The 18,005-nt window shown below is 52.8% G+C and overlaps 1 protein-coding gene across 1 annotated transcript in view; it reads right to left on the bottom strand.

Moving 5' to 3' along the window:
• The window catches only part of BIN3 (bridging integrator 3), a 42,171-nt gene extending 32,945 nt beyond the window's left edge, over positions 1-9,226 (bottom strand). Inside the window, exon 1 of the mRNA XM_012662994.1 lies at positions 9,134-9,226. Coding sequence (XP_012518448.1) covers positions 9,134-9,141 — 8 coding nt within the window. The 5' untranslated portion in view covers positions 9,142-9,226. The remainder of the gene's footprint in view (positions 1-9,133) is intronic.
• Positions 9,227-18,005: the final 8,779 nt, after the last annotated feature.

Raw genomic sequence — 18,005 nt, forward strand, 5'->3', positions numbered from 1 at the left:
CTCCAAAGCTACAAATACACTTTTTCGAACAGTAAATATCTCTATTAGCAGCATGATGCCAGTTGGCTAATTCTGTCTGTCTCAGTAAAACCTTTCCAAAAAAACTCCTGCTCTTGTGTAACGTCTATTTACAAAAACAGCTCTTTTGCATTTTCGGTTTGCTCGGTTTCTCAATCTTTTGTTTCCTCACCCCCTCTACTGCAGAGGCAGAGATAAGAGGCAGGCCCAGATGGCAGTTGGGTGGGGATCCCCGGTCACCCCACTCGGTCCCTGCCTTCTTTGGAGAGTCCTCCACGTCCATGACAAAGAAGAGTGGAAAGAGGCTGAACGTGCTTCCTTGGTCTTCCCTTGGCCTCCAGCATTTGTTTCCACTGAGTGTGAGCGAGCCTAGGCCTGGCTGGGGGTGGAGAGAGCCCTGAAATGATTCAGTCCACCCCGCCCCGTATCTTTCTGATATCTCGAGCTGGGCAAGAGATCCACAGTTTTGGGGGGAGGGAGGTGAGGGAGGTGAGAATGAAGGAGGGCTGAGCAAAGAGTAGGCGGCAGTTGATAGTGGCTGAAATCCTGGCTCCCCGGGGAGTGGTCTGGGCCTGAGTCACCGTCTCGGCAAGAGCAGGAAGGTGGGCGAAAGGCAGCAGCTTCTGCAGGCTGAAGGACAAGCCCTCCTCCCCCCATCCTTCTGTTACTCTATCCTTGGGTTGCCGCCTGCTCTGGTCTGAGGCTACAGCCACCTTAACAATCAGAAAGAAAACAGGGCCAGGGCTGGGGCAGGGCTTATGGAGAGTCATCTGGCTCCGGCCGAGCAGCTGCTTGTTGGATGCCATCCTCCCCGTCTGAGAGGCCAGCTGGCCACAGCGCCAAAGGGCCAAGGGAAGTTCAGCCTGAGCAAGGATGTGCGCGACCCCATCAGAGTGGGACACAGCCTGAGCTGGAACGCATCCGTCTCCAGCGCCTATGACCGCAGCCCTCGACCCCACCTTGGTCCTTCCCTAAACTATCTGGATCTGAAACCAGAGCACACAGAACACAACCCTGCCTCGCCATCCATCCGAGGAGGTATGTGTGCGTTTAAAAATAAAAGGCATGACTCTGACTCGCTGATTTGTTACTCGGCCATGAACAATCCTCCAGCCCAGCTGTGAGTGCTCCTTCCCCACCACTCCCAGGCTGACCTCTGAAAAGCAGACAGAATGAATCACACAGCGTCAGGTCACATGAGAGCTGGGAGCGCACCTCATTAAAGCAACCACTTACTGAGCACCTACTACTGCCGGATTCCACGTAGGAGCTTCTGATACAACTGTTTATGTAAAGTGGGCCCCTCGTGTACTCCACAGGAGACAGTGCACTGGGTAAGGGCGTGGACCCTGGAACCAGACTGCTGGGGTTCAAATTCTGGCCCTGCCGATTACCAGCTGTGAGACTCTGACCTAAGCTGCCTCAGTCTCCTTCTTCACAAAACAGGGCAATAATCTACTCTTCTTATAGGGTCGCTGAGGGTTGATGAGTTTAAGACTGAAAACAGCCCTGACCTCCAGTAAGCCATCCGTATGGACCTGCTGAGAAGGGGGTGGGGGTGGTGTTTTGATGACAATGACCAAACTGAAGCCCAGAAGGGGTGATTTGCACAGTTACCCCAAAAATGGTTAGGAAGCCTGGAAATTATTTTTCTGTTTTAGGGGCAAGCAGCTGTCCCATATCATAATGTACCACACCCAGGCGCAAGTTACATGTCTGCCTAAAACTGAGTGGTGACTCCCTCCTGAATAGTGAAAGGATTTGTGACAGAAGCCTGGAACCTGACGGACACCGAACGGTCAAGAGAGGAAGACGGGCAATTTGAGGAGGCAATTTGGATTTTTTTTTTTTTTTCTGGAGCCCTTTAAGAAACTTCTACATTTGATAGACAAGTTACCACTTACTCTCATTCTAATCTGTAAGGCAAGAGGGGGTAGAAAATGGCTTTCCCCATCTTATAAGAGGGAAACATCAGGCATTCTGAGGTGAAGCGCTTGTCCTGCTATACAACACAAGCCAGAGAGAAACCTCCAATGGCCTCTGCTGATGGGTTCACAGTGGCTTAGACGCAGACAGGCTCTGAGACGCATGAGACCAGTGTTAACTTCTGAGGTACTATCCCTAACCTCACTTTTGCTTGTCTCTTACAAACCAGGAATTATAAAGAGCTCTCATGCTACCTTTTTCCTCTTCTCTGCTGAAAGTCTGGCCCCTGGAAAGCAGAGGGTAGGAGGAGGGTTGAGAGTGGAAAGTCACTTCTAGGGCCCCTCCGCGATCATCCCCACCTACTCCCCGGCCACAGGAAGCAAGTATTCTCTGGCTACGGACAGTGAGGTCTGCCTCAGAAATGATTTAAAAACAAAAACTATCATGAAATGTTGTAAACATGCCCCAAATTATAGAGAATATATTATAAATACTCATGTATCCACCACCTAGCTTTGTCAAATTCTAACATTAAGCCACACTCTCTTAAAAATTTATTTTTTGTGGAGATGGGATCTTACTATGTTGCCCAGGTTGGTCTCAAACTCCTGGTCTCTAGTGAACCTCCCACCTCAGCCTCCTAAAGTGCTGGAGTTACAGGCCAGATCTTATTCTTTAAGCAACACAACAGTATAGATACTGCTAAGGCTCCCTGAGCATCACATCTTGATTCCATTTCCTTCTTTCCTTCCTTGTTACTCTAGAGTAATCACTATCCTGAGTTCAGGATTTATTATTCCCATACTTTTACTACATAAAAGCAAACTGGAGTACTGTTTTACAGGTCTAAATTTTGTATAAATGATACAATGTCGAATGTATCATTCTGAAGCCAGCTTTTAATGTTCAGCATTATATTTCTGAGATTTGTTCCTGTTATTACACATAGCTCTATTTCACTCCTTTTAACTACTGTGTAATATTTCATTATATAAAGATAGCACAATTTATGTCCCCATTCTCCAGCCACTGGGCATCTACACACAACGACGCAGCGAACATTCTTGGTGGGTCTCCTGCTGCACAGGTATAGGAGTGTCTCTATGGTGGAGGGGGGTAGCTACAGCTCAGCTCCAATTGCAAAATCTCTGGTTTACACTCCCCACACCCCACTGTTCCCATTGCTCCTCACCCTCAGATACTTGGCACTGTCAGACTTTAAAAATTTTGCCAGTCTGATGGCTACGAAATGGCATCTCATTGTCGGTTTAACCTGCTCTTCCCTGATTACGAATAAGACCAAACATCTTCACATAGGCTTTTGTCCACTTGGGTTTTCTTTTTTGGAAAGTGATTAACAGTTTTCAAATCTATGGAGTAAGTTCTTACAAAGGACTTGGCCAGTGTTCTTCATAGCTGCCCTTTCTGCATTTCTTATTATAACCCAGCAAAACGACCAAATAAACAAACAACCCTATCTTTAGCTGGCTGGAATCAAAGGTGTTAGCTTCTAGCCAATATTTGTAATGATATTCCTAGATAGGTGATTTTCAAATCGGGGTCCATGCAGAATACCTATCACTCACAGATCATTTAAACTGCCTCGCATCATTCCATCGTATACATATATCAAAATTAGTCACGAAATTAATTGAGGTATCAGAGCGCATCACACACATACCGTGTGAAACTTCTATTTCAAATACAAGAACGTGTGTGTGTGTGAGATGTGATGTCAAAGGTATTTCTAACTGCAAGTTGTGGTCAAAAAATTTTGGAATCTACCATCCAAGTTAGCCTCCCCGGCTCTATTCTTTCTCTTTTCTGAGCTATCCTGCAGGCCATTGCTGAAATAATCTGACTAAATCACTGCTTTTGCCATGCCACTTCCCTGCGCAAAAGCCTTCAGTTTTCAAAAGCCTAGGCTCAATTTCAAGTCCTCAGCATGGCTGAGAGCACCACACAAGGCGGCCCCAGGCTGGACTGCCAACTCTCACCAATGAGGCCTCTGCCCAAACCACTATTTACTACACCAACCGGCCTCCTGACGGTCCACAGCGAATGCTCTTGGGTTGAGGTTCAGTTAAAATTACATCTCCTACTTGAAGTCTCTCTTGATGACGCCACACTGACGTTTAGTGACCGGCTGTCCTTCCTTTGAATCCCTAGCACTTTCCACACACTGGCTGAAGACAGAGACCAACTCTTCCAGCCTTCTAAATGTCCCTCAACATTGAGCACAGAGTTTTGCACATTAGAAATGTTTAATAAGCATTAAATCAACAAACTGAACGCCATGTATGTGCATCGCACTATACTGGGCACTATTTGATGGTTTAGCCATCAAAAGAATGGGTTTGGGAAAATGACTCTAACAGCTTCACTGCCAACTCTCAACAGATTTCCTCAAAGAGTTTCTAACACGTAAGAAAACACTCTTGACTAAGTTGCTGTGAAACTCAAGATACTTGACTCTTCCAACGGCCCCAGGATCTGGAAGGAGTCCCTTTCCCTCTCATCACCAACACCTGAAATAAGAGTGCGATGTTTGTTGTGCTCAAAGCAAGGTCATGTACAGAACCTCACAGACTCCTTACGGGGGCCTGTGTTCTAGGCACTGTCATTCTCTCTAGAGTGCAGGAAAAGCTTGGCCTGTCCAAAGTCACAGGGGACATGAGTGGTGAGGCTGCCCCAGGGAGGGGGCCCAAAGTAGGAAGAAGCTGAGATGGTTACAGAACACCTAGAGGTCTGCAAGGCACAAGGACCTCCTCTGTCACCCGTGTGTGGAAACTGACAACTCCCTGTGATGCTAGTGTCAACAATCCTAGCCAAGTCCGCTCAGCTTGGGAGCGGTCTCCTACCTTTGTAGTATTCTTGGTCAAGATGACAGAACACTCAGGAGATGCAAGTTTTGGTTCCAGTTCTGCCAGGCACTCGCTGAGTGAATTCCAACAAGCTGCCAAGAGGGACCCGCACCGCATATTTCAAAGAGCAAATGTGAGGATGAAATCAGACAACGGATGGCAAAACTAGAAGCCCTACACAAACGTGAGAGCAACGGCAATCTAGAGAGAAAAGAGACTCCACCGAGAAAATGTTTCAACCCAATAGATGGTTCTGTCTGACCCAGTTTACCCTTCTCCCTTTATATTCCATTCATTGCATTTAACAACGACCTATTAGAGAACCACCATGCTCGTGGCAGTAGTGTGCACAAAGACGAAGAAGTTGTAGCTCCTGCTCTCATGGAGTTGACGTGGGGGGGAGGTGCACAATTTTGACACGTGGAAGAATGCGGAAGTGCCTTGGGAGAAGAACAATGGAAGTACAGCGTGAACCCACCAAAGCAGTTTGTTGGGGGTGGGGGAAACAGAGAGGGGCGGGGAGGAGCAATTAGAGCCGGCCTGACCTGGAAGCCACTTCTGCCAGTCCATTTAACAACAGCACTTCTAGAAGCTCTTCATTTCAGGAAGTGGTTTGTAGGTTTCGCACGTTTTTAGTCTTAAAATTTTTTCTGAGCTGAGGCAAGTCAGTAAATGAGAAAATAGTCCTCATTCATACATTTAATAAACATTCACTGACTGCCAGGCATAGTGCTAGGGAACAGCAATGATCAAGAGACAGTCCCCATGCTGTCAACCCACAGACAAGTAACAACCTATAGACAAGTAAACCAACCAGCTGAGCACAGATGCTCATGAAGGTCAGAGGAGGGGCACCCAACACAGCCTGGCAGGGGGTGGTTCAGGGAAGACCCTCAGAGGAGGTGAAGCATGGCCTGACTCTTGAAGGATGAGTGGATACTAGCCTGCTGGGCGGGGACTCGAATGAAGGACAAGCATTTCAGGCAGAGGGGACAGTTTACACACAGGAGCAGGAGCTCGAGAGCAGGGATAGCCTAGAGAATTGCATGCACAGGAATAGAGGACAGCTAGATCCAGGAGGGCCGTATAAGCCGTGGTCCAGAGTCAGGCCTCTACCCTGAAGATGACGGTGAGGGTATGCAGGGTGAGAACAGAAAGGAAAAAAAAAAAAAAAGAATGAATTGATCCTAAGGAATACCAATATTTAAGGGGCAGACAGAGGTAGAGGAGCCCAGAAGAGTCAGAAAAGGATCAGAAAGATCCACAGAGAGTCTCCATCCTTTTCTTAGCAGACTTGGGTGGCAAAGTGTCAGCTGGGGCTCTCCATCCTGCGTTACAGATGGAGAAAACAAGACAGAGAAAGGTTAAATGCTTGGCCAGGCCACACTGTGAGCGGATGAACCAGAACCTGAATGCAGCACTCTAACACCTAGTCAAGCTTATCTGCCCTGCCTCTACGTTCCTGCTTCTCAGTAGAACTACTGGAGCCCTTAGCATAGGAGGATTGTCTCCAGCAGTCCTCATCATTAAGCCTAGGATGATAAAGGTGTGTGGTTCCAGGGAAGGCTACAACTCCTGGAGATGGCTAAGCTAGGTTCAGGTCACTATTCGTAATTCTACTTAATTCCCTCTCCATTCCATAATTAAGACACACACATATGGGGTGGGGGGAGGAAAGGGAAGAAGGGAAGGAGAGGGAGGGAGAAGTATTTGGCTTGGGGCCAAGAAGTGAATCCAGGATCTGAGCTGTGATTATCAAAATGCCTTCTTCCTAGTAGGACAGACCACTAGGCCACCTCACTGAAAGGCAGATGGGTGGCTGAGTGCTGGGTAGATGGTGCAGGAAGGCAGGTGCCCACTAAATAAACAGGGGGTGGGTGGGTTGCCTGCAGAGAGGAAGCACAGAACAAAGGCCTCTCACTCTTCATGCAAACTCCACAGTGTGCAAAGGGCATCAATGTTGGACATTTCTCACTGTGACATTTTGAAAGCCCAGCCTAGCCCAGAACAATGGTTACCCTCTGGGGACCATGGGCCCCTAGGCCTTATTTAATGATGGCTGGCATAGTCCATGTACTTGGTGAACTTGACCTTGGGCATCAGCCTCCCATGATGGCTCTACGTCACTCTGGTTTCTTCCCCTGCTGAGAATTCCAGTATCCTATGAATGGATGAATTCATTCTGGGAGCAGGAAAACCACTCTGCGAGTGAATCAGAAGGACCCAACCCTGGTCCCCTTGCCAGCCATTGAGCTGGGAACTGAGTGTGATTGTGTGCCCAGGCGCCGGTGCCGTTCCCCTCCCAGGGGGAGAGGGTCAGGGTCCGCGCAAGAGATGACGTAGAAACCAAGGAGGAAGAGAAAGGAATCTCAGCTTTGAGGGACAAAGCCACCCTTTTGGTCGTGGCTTGCAGTCCCAGGAGGTATAAAGATGTGTCATGTACTGGTAAATTCGTTCTGCTAGATTAAAATCTCAGCTCCTGCTAGACTGTTAGTTGTCAATTTCAATTCTCTCCAACTGTTAGTTGTTAATTTCAATTCTCTCCAACCTGACAGACTTTAGGAAAACGAGCTACTCGAGCTACTCGTTTTTCAGAAACTTTCTGCAAGACAGGTGGAAACAACTTGCCTCAGATCACCCAGAGAATCATTTGCCATTAGTGGTCTCTCCTCTTCTCCCAATTTGTGAAGACTGATTCAGTAAATGCCAATCTAAGCAACATAAAGCACCTGTACTTTCTGCTTTTTACTTCAAAAAATTAGGCAAGAGAACTCTGAAGATTCCAGATGCAGCAGGCAAGAGACCTTCTACATCACAAGGTTGGGGGACCCAGGCTGCCACTTAAAGAAAGTAATTCCTCTAGGAAAGCGAATTAAACAATCGCTACTTTGCCCATCTCTGACTCGGTTATAACAAGAGAGGGAAGTTAGCTTTTTAAGGTTCCAGTCCCCGTTGGCTTCCTGGAGCAAACGGTGGAGGCACGAGGAGCAGCTCCTGCTGGAGCTTATTAGGGCATTGCTTCGGGCTTCCCTGCACGTGCTGCCCGGACTGGCTGACACCTGTCCATCAATCTTAGCCTAAGAAGCAGGTGGGGGAGGGGACAGAAATGGTTTAAGTTTACATTAGAGAGCTATCTTTGACACTGACTGACATCAGCTCTTTGTGGCCAGAGCTTAGTCTCTACTGATGGCCAAACCTTAGCCTGGGAAAGACTTTCTGAAGGATATTCTACTCTCTTGCTTCATTCATAACTGGTTATCGTGCACTTTGCATACACAAACAGGCTAGACTCCAAGGACAGAGTGGCAAATATGTTCTCTATGCCAATGGAACTTGGATTCTAAAAGGGTTGATTTATCTTGCACCCCTCTGGAGGTCAATTTATTCATACAAGTACATTATAGTTCAATCCCCAGAGATCAGGGGTTGTGGATATACAGCTCCTTGGGCCTGAAGGTAAGGTAAGGTCCTTGATACGGGCATCCTCTAATGAAGCCCTACGAAGGAAGGCAAGCCATGGTTCTCTCCTGAGAACATAAACAGTCCAGAGCCACGAAGAGGGACTGCCTTTTGGGCAAATTTAGTCTTACAAAATAAATCAACCATTAAACATTATGAAGTGTCTACTACGTGCCAAGTATCACACAGTTCTGCCGCAAGTGGAGTTGTGCGATTCCACCGCTACTCGAAGATTCTCTGGCTTTTTTTCTCACGGCGTGATAACTCCCAGAATGTTTAAGCTTAACCACGTCTATTTAGAGGGAAGGCAATGGGTACTGGCCCTGGAAATGATTAAAACTAGTCCAATCCCATCCTGCCAGGGCGAATGTGGGGTGCCGTTCTGGCCCCTTCCAAAAGAGAAGTTTTGTCTTTCGGAGACTATCAGGAGTGCAATGGAGTTACCTGAAAGCGAGTGGGTTTTGATCAGGGAACTGGACCTAGACTGCCAGAGTGAGGGCCACAGCTCTGGGGCGGATGGGCGCGGGGGAGAGATCCCCCCAGGGGAGAAAGAACACACCAGCTCCACCTCAATGGATATTTAAAAAAGGAGGGAACAAGGAAGTCCCTCACTTCAAGGAGCTGAGAGGAAACGGGTCCGGCAAAACAGGAGTCAGACGCAGGGTCCCACGCTAGGAGGGTCTCCCGGCCCTTCTGCCAGGGAGTCCCTGCTGAGAGACGGCGACTTCGGGAAAGCCCCGGAGGAAGGCCCCTGAACGACCCCAGGGCACGGGCTGTTGGGCCCTGCTCTGGGGCGGAGGGGTCGTGCGGGAAGGGCGGGCGCCGACGCAGGGGCCGGGGGCACCGCGGGGCCGGGGCTCACTCACCAGCTCATGGTCCCGAACCTGGGCCTGCCGCCGGGGTCCTCAGCTGCAACTCGGTCCTCTGGGATCACTTCCGGATTCAGCTAGTCTCCAGGAAGTGACGTAGAGCCCGCCCCCGCTGCCCGGAAGAGGCGGCTGGGAGGGCGGAGCCCGGCGCGTTAACTCTTTCGCTGCCGCGTACTCGCCACGGAGTCTCCCTTGCAGGCGACCCTCTGGCTCTGGCCTAGGGCGGAGGCAGGAGGGCCTCTGGGGGCTTTTTTTCTACTTTCAAAACTGACTACACAGGGCCATTAACTGGCTGAATTGCCTCCATCTTGCTGTCTGTAAAGTGGTTTCTAATCCAGAGACAGCAGCAGCAGTTGTCTATGGGGAAAGAGCTCCTGGAGACAGGGTGTGAGGAAGACTTAGATTTTCCCTATCCTGTTTCTCATCTTTTAAATTTTGTAGCCTGCACATGCATGACCTGTAACAAACAAACAAACACATCTTTCCCCTCCTTCAAGATGGCACAGGGCGCCGGATATCAATAGAATAGGTGCTTTTCAGGTTGGAATGTTCTGTGGATTTACTCACCAAAAGAGGACGCAGAGTAAGGGGGCCCCCTGCCTTCCCACCGGTCCCTCTGTGATGTGCCAATGGTGTGAACGGTCCCATTCTTTCTATTCCTTCATTAACAAATATTAGTTGCACTCCTGTGGTGCACCAGGCACTGCACAAACCTCGAGGATATGACCCATACGAGCATGTGAAAGAAGTATCCATCCTGCCCTACGCCCTCCCAGAGCTACTTTCCTGGAGGGAGAGACAAACAGGCAGTGACGATAATAATATATGATGGGACAGGACACAGTGCTGTGGCAGCCTGAAAGGGAGCCCTGAAGCTGCAAATGGGGTTTTAGTGAAGGCTTCCAGGAGGAGCTCATGTGCAAGCCAAGCCCTGAAGGTGCACTCGGGTGGCCAGGTGGATCTGGGCTGAGGGGTGGAGAGGATCCAGGCAGAGGGAACACATCTTGGCTAAGAAGAGGACTGAGGTCCAGGCAAGCAGCTGACGTGACTCAGGTCCCCTAAAGTCAGAATCCAGGGCCTTGGTCCCTCACGAGCTTCCTGGGGTTCTAGCCTGAGTTGGCCCTGCCACCCCTCCATGTTGTAGAAGAGAGAAGAGTAGGCAGTGAGGCCTGTGCAGGTATCTGCTGGGCCCCCAAAGAGCTTCTGTCTAGGAATTCTCCTTCAAATGGACCTCAAGTGTTTCAGGGGTTGCTTGGGAGTAGCTAAGCCAATGACCTGGAGTGGAAGATGGGTATGATTAGTTCTGACCACCTAGGATGGAACAGAGGGCTCACCCAGGAGGAGCAGGGGAGCTTAGAGGGTGGGCTCCAGGAGGCAGTCTCTAATTTGTGTGTTCTGATTCCATTCTTGAAGCTTCCATAGTTTGACTTAATAGGGTTTGCCAATGGTAGGGGTGTCCCCAAGCACGTCACACAGATCAGCTTCATCACTACACTGTTCCTCGGGAAGCAGACCAAAACGAGCACAAGAGTAGCCTTGAAGACTAAAGAAGAGGAGAAGTCACCCGAAGGGCAGCCCAGGCAGAGTGTGGGTGAAGGGAGGGACAGTCCCTGCTGCTTTGCAGAGGCTGTGGGGATAGAAGGGGCCACCGTGTGTTTAGGAGCCCTCTGGCATTTTAGCACCTGTGGATGGCTCTTCCACCAGCTTCCTCCCTTCCCCAAACTCTGCCTCCCTCAGTTATTGCTCCACAATGATAAATATTTCCAAAAGTAATAGCCCAGGCAACTGCCATATCCTGGGGGCAGTCTGTTTCAGGGCTGGAGGTAGCAGACGCATCCTGTAGGACTAGAATGGATGAGTTCTGGACTAAGAGTCTATAGAAGGGTCCAGGGCTCTAATTCCATCTTTGACATTACGACTGGCCTTGGATGAATCACATCCCCTCTCTGGCCTTGGTCCCCGCATCTGAAAGATGAGTGCATAGATAATATCCCCGTCTCCAGCATCTCAAGTTTCCAAGTCAACTGTTTTGTTGATGCTAGAGCCTCTTGAGAAATGGGAGAATGGAGGAGGCGGGTGAACAGAGAGGCAAGCCCAGGGAAGTGAGCAGGTCTGAGGGATCAGTGACATCTGATCAGCTAAAGATGAATCTTCTCAGAGGGGAGGATTCAGCCTGAGGTGCAACTGGGGCTGCACTGTCTACAGCTCACCTCAAACCTTTGATGTAGCCGCCAGCAGGACCGTTGAGGTTACTGGGAAGAATGGTGGTCTGAGCTGAGCTTGGTCTCCCCACCTGTAGCCCATTTGCTCAGTTAGCGTGGCACTGGGCTGAGGATAGAGAGTCAGGCATCCTGCCATCTGTGTCCCTCCATGAACCTGCCATGCCATGTGGCATTGATCCCCGGGAAGCTGACACAGGGACACACAAACATTTTCCACTGTTGTGCCAAGCTCAGCCTGCAGGGTCAGAAACAATGTCCTTCTTACTTACGACCAAAGGCCAGAACAACACCGGGTGACCCTGCCCCTGCAGGGGAGGGATGGAAAAGGAGCAAATTGGGTTTCCAAGTAGGAGCCGAGAGAGGAGTCGCCTTGGGTAGAGGCAGACGCTCCTGGTCCCAAGCCTGGTACATACCGATTCCTCCCCTAGAAGTCTGAGCTTGAAGTTAAATGTGTTCAGGTGACAGAGGTCCACTCTGGAGACAAAGCTGTTTACCAGAGGGAAAGCAGCAGCAGAACCTGCTTAGCCTTCAGCCCTGACCTCTTTTTGGAGCTTTTTATGCAGAAATTGATAAGTAGGTGTCCCCCACTCACCCCCATCTCTGGGCTTGTCACATCCGCCCTCTCCCAGCCTTTCCCGTGCTGAAGTCCAGGGCTCTCACCGTGCCAGCCTCTGATCCGCGAACAGCAAGGATTCCCAGCCCCTGGGCCTGCGCCGTCGGGTGCTCCACCAGCACCAGGCTACAGCTGGAGGACTGAGCTCCCTTCCTGCTCAGGAGGCCGCTGCAGCACCTTCTTCCCCAGCCCTCAGGTTTCTGCATGGTTTCACCGCCCCACTCCTCCCTGCTCTGCACCTGCTCAGAAGGTGCCTCAGAACAACAGTCCCTCGGCAGTCGGGGGGCCACGGGCATGGGAGGAGAAGCGAGGGTGGGGGGAGATGGAGGATACCAGGGAGAGAGTTTGCAGTGGTGGGAAGCCCACAGTGATCACTTAAAGGTCAGGGTGAAGTGACACATCAGAAGCCCAGCTGTCAAGCGGCAGTTGGGGCCAGGAATTCCTGTCTGAACCCTGCTTCTTCCTCCAAGTGACTTGAGGGTGTCTCGTTCCTCCCCTGGGCCTCATCTTCCTTGACTGCAACTTGAAGGGTCCAGGTTAGATCTAGGATGGCAGGTGGGTATCATCCAGTGTGCCAACTCAGATCGTTTGTCACCGGCTGCCTGGAGTGCCATGTTGAGGCTTCCGGGGAGTCTGCCATTGGTGGACAAGTTCTGTGATTGATTAGTAATGTCTGCCTTGGACAAGTAATGGGTTGTGATGGTAGATATTCCACCTTATTATTCTGTTATTATTTTTATTATGAGTTAATAATAATCGAGCACTCACGACATGCCAAGCACTATTCTGAGCAGTTTGCATTAACCCTTACCACACCCCTGTGAGGTAGGTACTATTAATAGGATCATTTATTTTCCAGATAGAGGAGCAGAAGCATGACTGTGAAGTGGCAAAGTGGAGTTTCCAACCTGGGCAACCTGGCTGTGATGCTCATGCTTTTCGTCACTGTGGTTTACCCCCCTCCTTGGTGGTCCCTGCCACCCCTGGCAATCTATGGTTCCATCGAGGCACATGGGCTCAGATGCCGGCAGGGAGGAGCCGGGAGAAAGAAGCACCAGCACCGAGCGGCCAGGTTGGGCTTGAAGGGAGGGTGGGCACATGACCAGGACCTGCCAAGATCCCACGCCATAGTCGCCATACTCGGCCTCGTCCTGGGAGCTTTTATATGCTTCCTCCAGCTCAGGGAGTCAGGGCCAGCAGGTGGCAGCACCTGGCAGGGCGAGAGGAAGGGCAGCTCCTGCCTTGGCATGGAAGTCCTGCAGGGTTCAGACAGCCCAGATGTTGGGGGAAGCAAGAACAAACGAGGGCATGGAGGAGGGACAGCCAAAGACCCAAAGGAGGAGGCCCCCGAGCCTCAGACCCACGGGGAGCTGCCACGGCCAAAGCTTTGGTTCACCCAGCAGCGCGAGCCTCTCAGCTTGCATCTCATGGTACCTGCTGTGGGCTTTTTTTTCCTCCACTCTGGGAGAATGACTAACTTTAAGGACTAAAAAAAAAAGTGTTTTGATTACACTGCCTTTTTACCAACTGGGAGCATTAGTCACCGTGGATTGCTGCAGATAACGGGAAGGCGAGCAGCACCCCCTCCTCCCCCTCCTTCTCTCTGATTAGCTCACAGAGCCCAGGGAGGAGACGTGAGTGAGAGAGAGTGCACCCAGAAGGGAAAACGGTCCCCCTGGACGACATGTTTCCCAGGCGTCAGGCCAGGGGCTGCCCGGGGGTGTGGAGGGCGCTAGGTCCGAGCTGGGCAGCCCCCTGATGGGCCGGCTCAGAGGTGGCCCCAGGCCCATAGGAGGAGGCACGCACTGGAGAGACCTGGCAGGGGACCACTGAGCCCGTCTCCGGAGGTTCTGAGTTGCGTCTAGGTGGCCTGGTCCTCCGGGTAGGTCCAGGGTACCCCCAGGAAGGCAAAGTCAGAGGCAGTCACCGAAGACATGGCTGTGGAGGTGGGGCCCTTGTCTGTGACGTGGGGCCGATGCCCAGGCCGAGGTGCAGCTAAGAGCTGCTGCCTTGGGCTGGGGGCCCAGGGCTCTGACTGCGGTTGAGGAGCTCCTGGCAGGTGCCATGTCCCGCTCCCCACACTCGGGCATTGTCTTTTTTCCTCCAATCCAGAGGGGCAGGACCTAGTACTTTGGGCTCACCTTTTGGCCCAGTGCCGCCTTGTTTGCTCCCACCTTGGTGCTCGTGGGGCAGGAGAGCTGAGGCGCTGAGGTCCAGCCTATTGGCCCAGGGTGCCAGAGGTGACAGCTACGGGCCTTGCTGGGGGCAGCACTGAGACAGGGCCCAGCCTTTCAGCCCATTCACCCCCCAAAATTGCTCCACCGTAGAAAGCAGACATTTATCTGAGAGGCCCTTCAAGCGGTGGGGCCATGAATATTTGTGCAAAGAATTTCAAGCATTAGGACAAAAAACTTCTTTACTATAACGCTACAGAAAAAGACAGAAACATAATTTTATTTCTGTGTCTCCCAAGATCAGAAGAGTTCACCTTGACTTTGCTGCTGCAGACCCCCTTTTGAAAATGCAGTAACCCACGGGTGTTTGGGGTGTTTGAGGTTTGGCCTCAAAAAGCTTCTATGGCACCACCTTAGAGGAGGTGAGGTTGCAAGAGGTGGGGGCAGGTTCTCCCAGAGGGAGGAGGCCTGTGAGATGCTCCTCCAAGCTCACAGGGCCATAGCTACAATAGAGGGTGTTTGGGCACTGAGGTTGTCCCCTCAGCCCCACATTGATTTTCTGAGCATCCAACAGCTGGCGTATGGACGGTCCCCACCCCCGTTCCCTGCCCTTTGCAGCTCCCAATAATAATAAGTGCCATTGTCCAGTCTGTTGGCGCCGGGCAGAGCATGTCCCATGTATTAGATAATGCGACCTTTCTCCTTTTTACAGATGAGGAAACCGAGGCTGAACTGATTGTCCAAGGTCATGGAGTTGGCCAAGTGAGAAGGACAGGTGTTTAGCCCCAGGTTGTCTAAACCGCCTTGGAGTAGAACAGTAGCAGAGAGGGAGGGAGCCAGCATTTATGGAGGACTCATTGTCATGTTTCGTCATTTGCCCTTGTGACCTCCCTCAAGGAGGACCATGAGCTTTGAGGGCTGAGGGTCAAACCCAAGTCCCTCTTGCTTTGGCCATTGCACCACCCAGTCAGCAGCAGCCAGGGGGTATCCGCTGATCTCAGAAGGCAGTAGCAGAAGACAGGGTCTGGGCTAGTTGAGGGTGAGTAGAGTAGCCTCAGGACTTTTGTCCCCTGGCTAGGGTAGCCATCCACCCCCAGCTGAAGCCACAGAGCGACCCAGGTGAGCACAGCTCCCCGGAGCACATGACTCTTCTAGAGGATCCTTTCGGGTCCCACACGTGGTGAGCGGCAGGCCTGGGGAGCGGGCAGGGCTGCCCTAGTCTGACCTCGCTCCAGGCCCGGCTGCCCAGTGTCCACCCCCTGCTGCTGTGGCCGAGACAGCCCCCAGACACCGGCAGGGCAGGTGGCAATTATCCCCGGGCACTGATTACACCGCAGGGCCGGGCGGTGCCCCAAATAGCCCAGCAGCTCAGCCTGGTACAGGGAGTGGGGGAGGGGAAGGGTCTCGCAGGGGAGGAAGGGGCAGCGCTGACGGCCAGGTGGGGCGGGTGTGTCGGGAAGGGCCACGGAGTTGGGGGAGGATCTCATGCCCAGGCCTCTGCCTTTCGGGCAGTCCAGGGCCCTCAAAGAAAGGGATGAGGTCCCACCGCAGCAGGCTGACCTAGGGAAAGTTGATGGGGCGCATGCCACTAAATCTGGTGCCCAGCATGAGGGGACATGCAAAGAGGGCCTCACTGCTGGGCAGGAGGAGCCAGGGGTGCCACTGAGGCCAGGCTGGCTGCCACCCTCCTGCCCTGGCCTGCTATACCTCTGAACCGATCAGGAGGGATCCCCAGAGAAGGCGCACAGCAGGAGGGCGGGGAGGCCAGGCGAGGGTGGGCAGGGTCCCGGGGCCACGGACTCCCTCTGCCCTGGAGGGCCAGACCCAGCCACTCCCATTCTTGGCCCTTTCCCAGCCTCTGCCACCCCTCGCCTGACCTGAGGCTGCAACTGCCCAGGCCCCAGGACTGGCAGCGCCAGCAGAGGGGCCCTCCCTCGGGGTCTTCCTCAACCAGATGCAGCCAGGCGGCAGGGGGCTTTGGAGGCTGAGGGCTGGTAGCGGGGCCACAGCCTTTAGGATGGGCGCCTTGTGAAAGGACTGTCCTCAGGGCAGGGGGCCCTGGCTCGTCACGCCCTCCGTTTCTAAATGTTCTCCCCTCTGCCAAAGTGTGCTTGCCTCTGGGCCTCGGTTTCCCCGGGATGTCAGAGAGGGCTCGAGACCTGCCAGGCCAGCACCGCTGCAGTGGGCGCCGGGGGAGGATAGGAGCTGGGATTCGCAAGCAGTGGTGGGGTTCCGTGGGCTGGTCTCCCAACCCTGGAGCTGGCTTCCTTCGAGGCCCAGCACAGCCGCACAGGAGGAGAATTGGGTGAAAACAAAAAGGAAGGAGAGAAACAGCCCCTCCCAGCGTGCACCCCATTTTCCCTCTTGTATAAGTGCAGATTCCTCTGCGCCGGCCCCGCCCACGTCGAGAGCTGCGTCCTCGGCAGCTTCCCTCCTGCCTGCCAAGGGAGGGGCTGAGCTGCCAGACCCCGGCCGCATCCCCAGAAGCTACAGCTGAGGGGAAACCAGGACCAAGGTTGCTCCCAATGTCTGCCAACTTGGGGACGAGGCGAGGCAGGAGCCTGGTTTCCCAGAGTCTCTGACTGAGGGGCTCGCAGTGACTCGCGGGGCCCAGTGCCCACACTCCTTCCCTCCACCCCGTGGCACCCAGCGCCCCTCCGGCAGCACCTGCTGGAAAACGACCTGTGAGTTCTCTGGCCCCGGGTCAGAGAAGGAGGCTTGTCAGTGGCTCCAAACCACCTCTCCCAGCGACTCAGCTAATCCAAATAAGATAGGGAAAAGGCAGTGGGAGGAAATGATAGTTTCATGGTTATTTTCAGAAAGGAAACAAAAAAAAAAAAATGCAAACAGGAGCACACCCTGCATTTTGGTACAAAATCTAGGAGTCTCAGGGAAAGGAACCCACAGTTCCTCCTCCTTCTTGTCCTCTCACCAGCTGCTGGGGAGGGCTGCCTGGCTGTGGGGGCCTTGGGTGCTTCTCCCCAGAGGCAAGGGGAGGTGAGGGGCTGGGAGAAGCTGGCAAAGACCCTGGCCACAGAGGCAGGCCAGGAGAAGCAGAGGCATCTCTGTGCTGTGGGCAGACGGGGACCCACCCTTTGGAGGTGGAGGAGCCGGGGAGATGGCGTGGAGGGCACAAGCACAGAACCGGAGGTTCTCGAGCTGCTGTCTGGGAAGCGCAGCGGCGTGTGCAGGATTGGTGGACCGGGAGGGTGTGTTCTGGGAGCACAGCGCAGAGAGAGAGGGAGGCAGGAGCGTGTGTGCTCGTGGGAGAGTTGAGTAGGGCTGCCGTGTGCGTGCGTGTGCAGGGCGTGCACGGAGAGGGGAGCCGCGTAGCCCGGGCTGTACATGGACGCACTGCCGGGGACCCTGCCAGCTCCAGAGTGCTGTGTGGACGGAGGACAGAGCCCGGCTGCTTGTCCCCAGAGGGAATCTGGGCTTTGCTGTCCAATCTCTGTTTCCCTGGACAGTGTGTGCGGTGGAGCAGAGAAGGCAGTGGTGGCCTGAACTTCCGGGGGCTTTGTCTGTAGGCCTATTCGGTGGCTGTCATTCTTGCCGAGATCCCAAGGGTAGGTAGGAAGGTGTGGATGGGAAAGAATTAGGAGCTGAGAAGAGAGGTGGTGGCACAGCGACTAGGGACGCGGTGACCTCAGAATCCTAAGTGCCTGCAGTTGAGGTATTTATTCTAAAAGCGAGGCAGGGAGAGCGAGCTGAGAGCAGCAGGCCTAGGAGAACTGGAAAGGACCTTGGGAAATGAGCTGGCCCAGTGTCCTGCCTTGAGGCAGGAGAGATATTATTATCCCTACTTTACAGATGTGTCATCCGAGGCCCAGAGAGGTTCATTGCTGTGTCCAAGTTTCCAT

Source organism: Propithecus coquereli, unplaced genomic scaffold, assembly GCF_000956105.1.
Source record: "Propithecus coquereli isolate 6110/MARCELLA unplaced genomic scaffold, Pcoq_1.0 Scaffold79, whole genome shotgun sequence".
Lineage (NCBI taxonomy): Eukaryota > Metazoa > Chordata > Mammalia > Primates > Indriidae > Propithecus > Propithecus coquereli.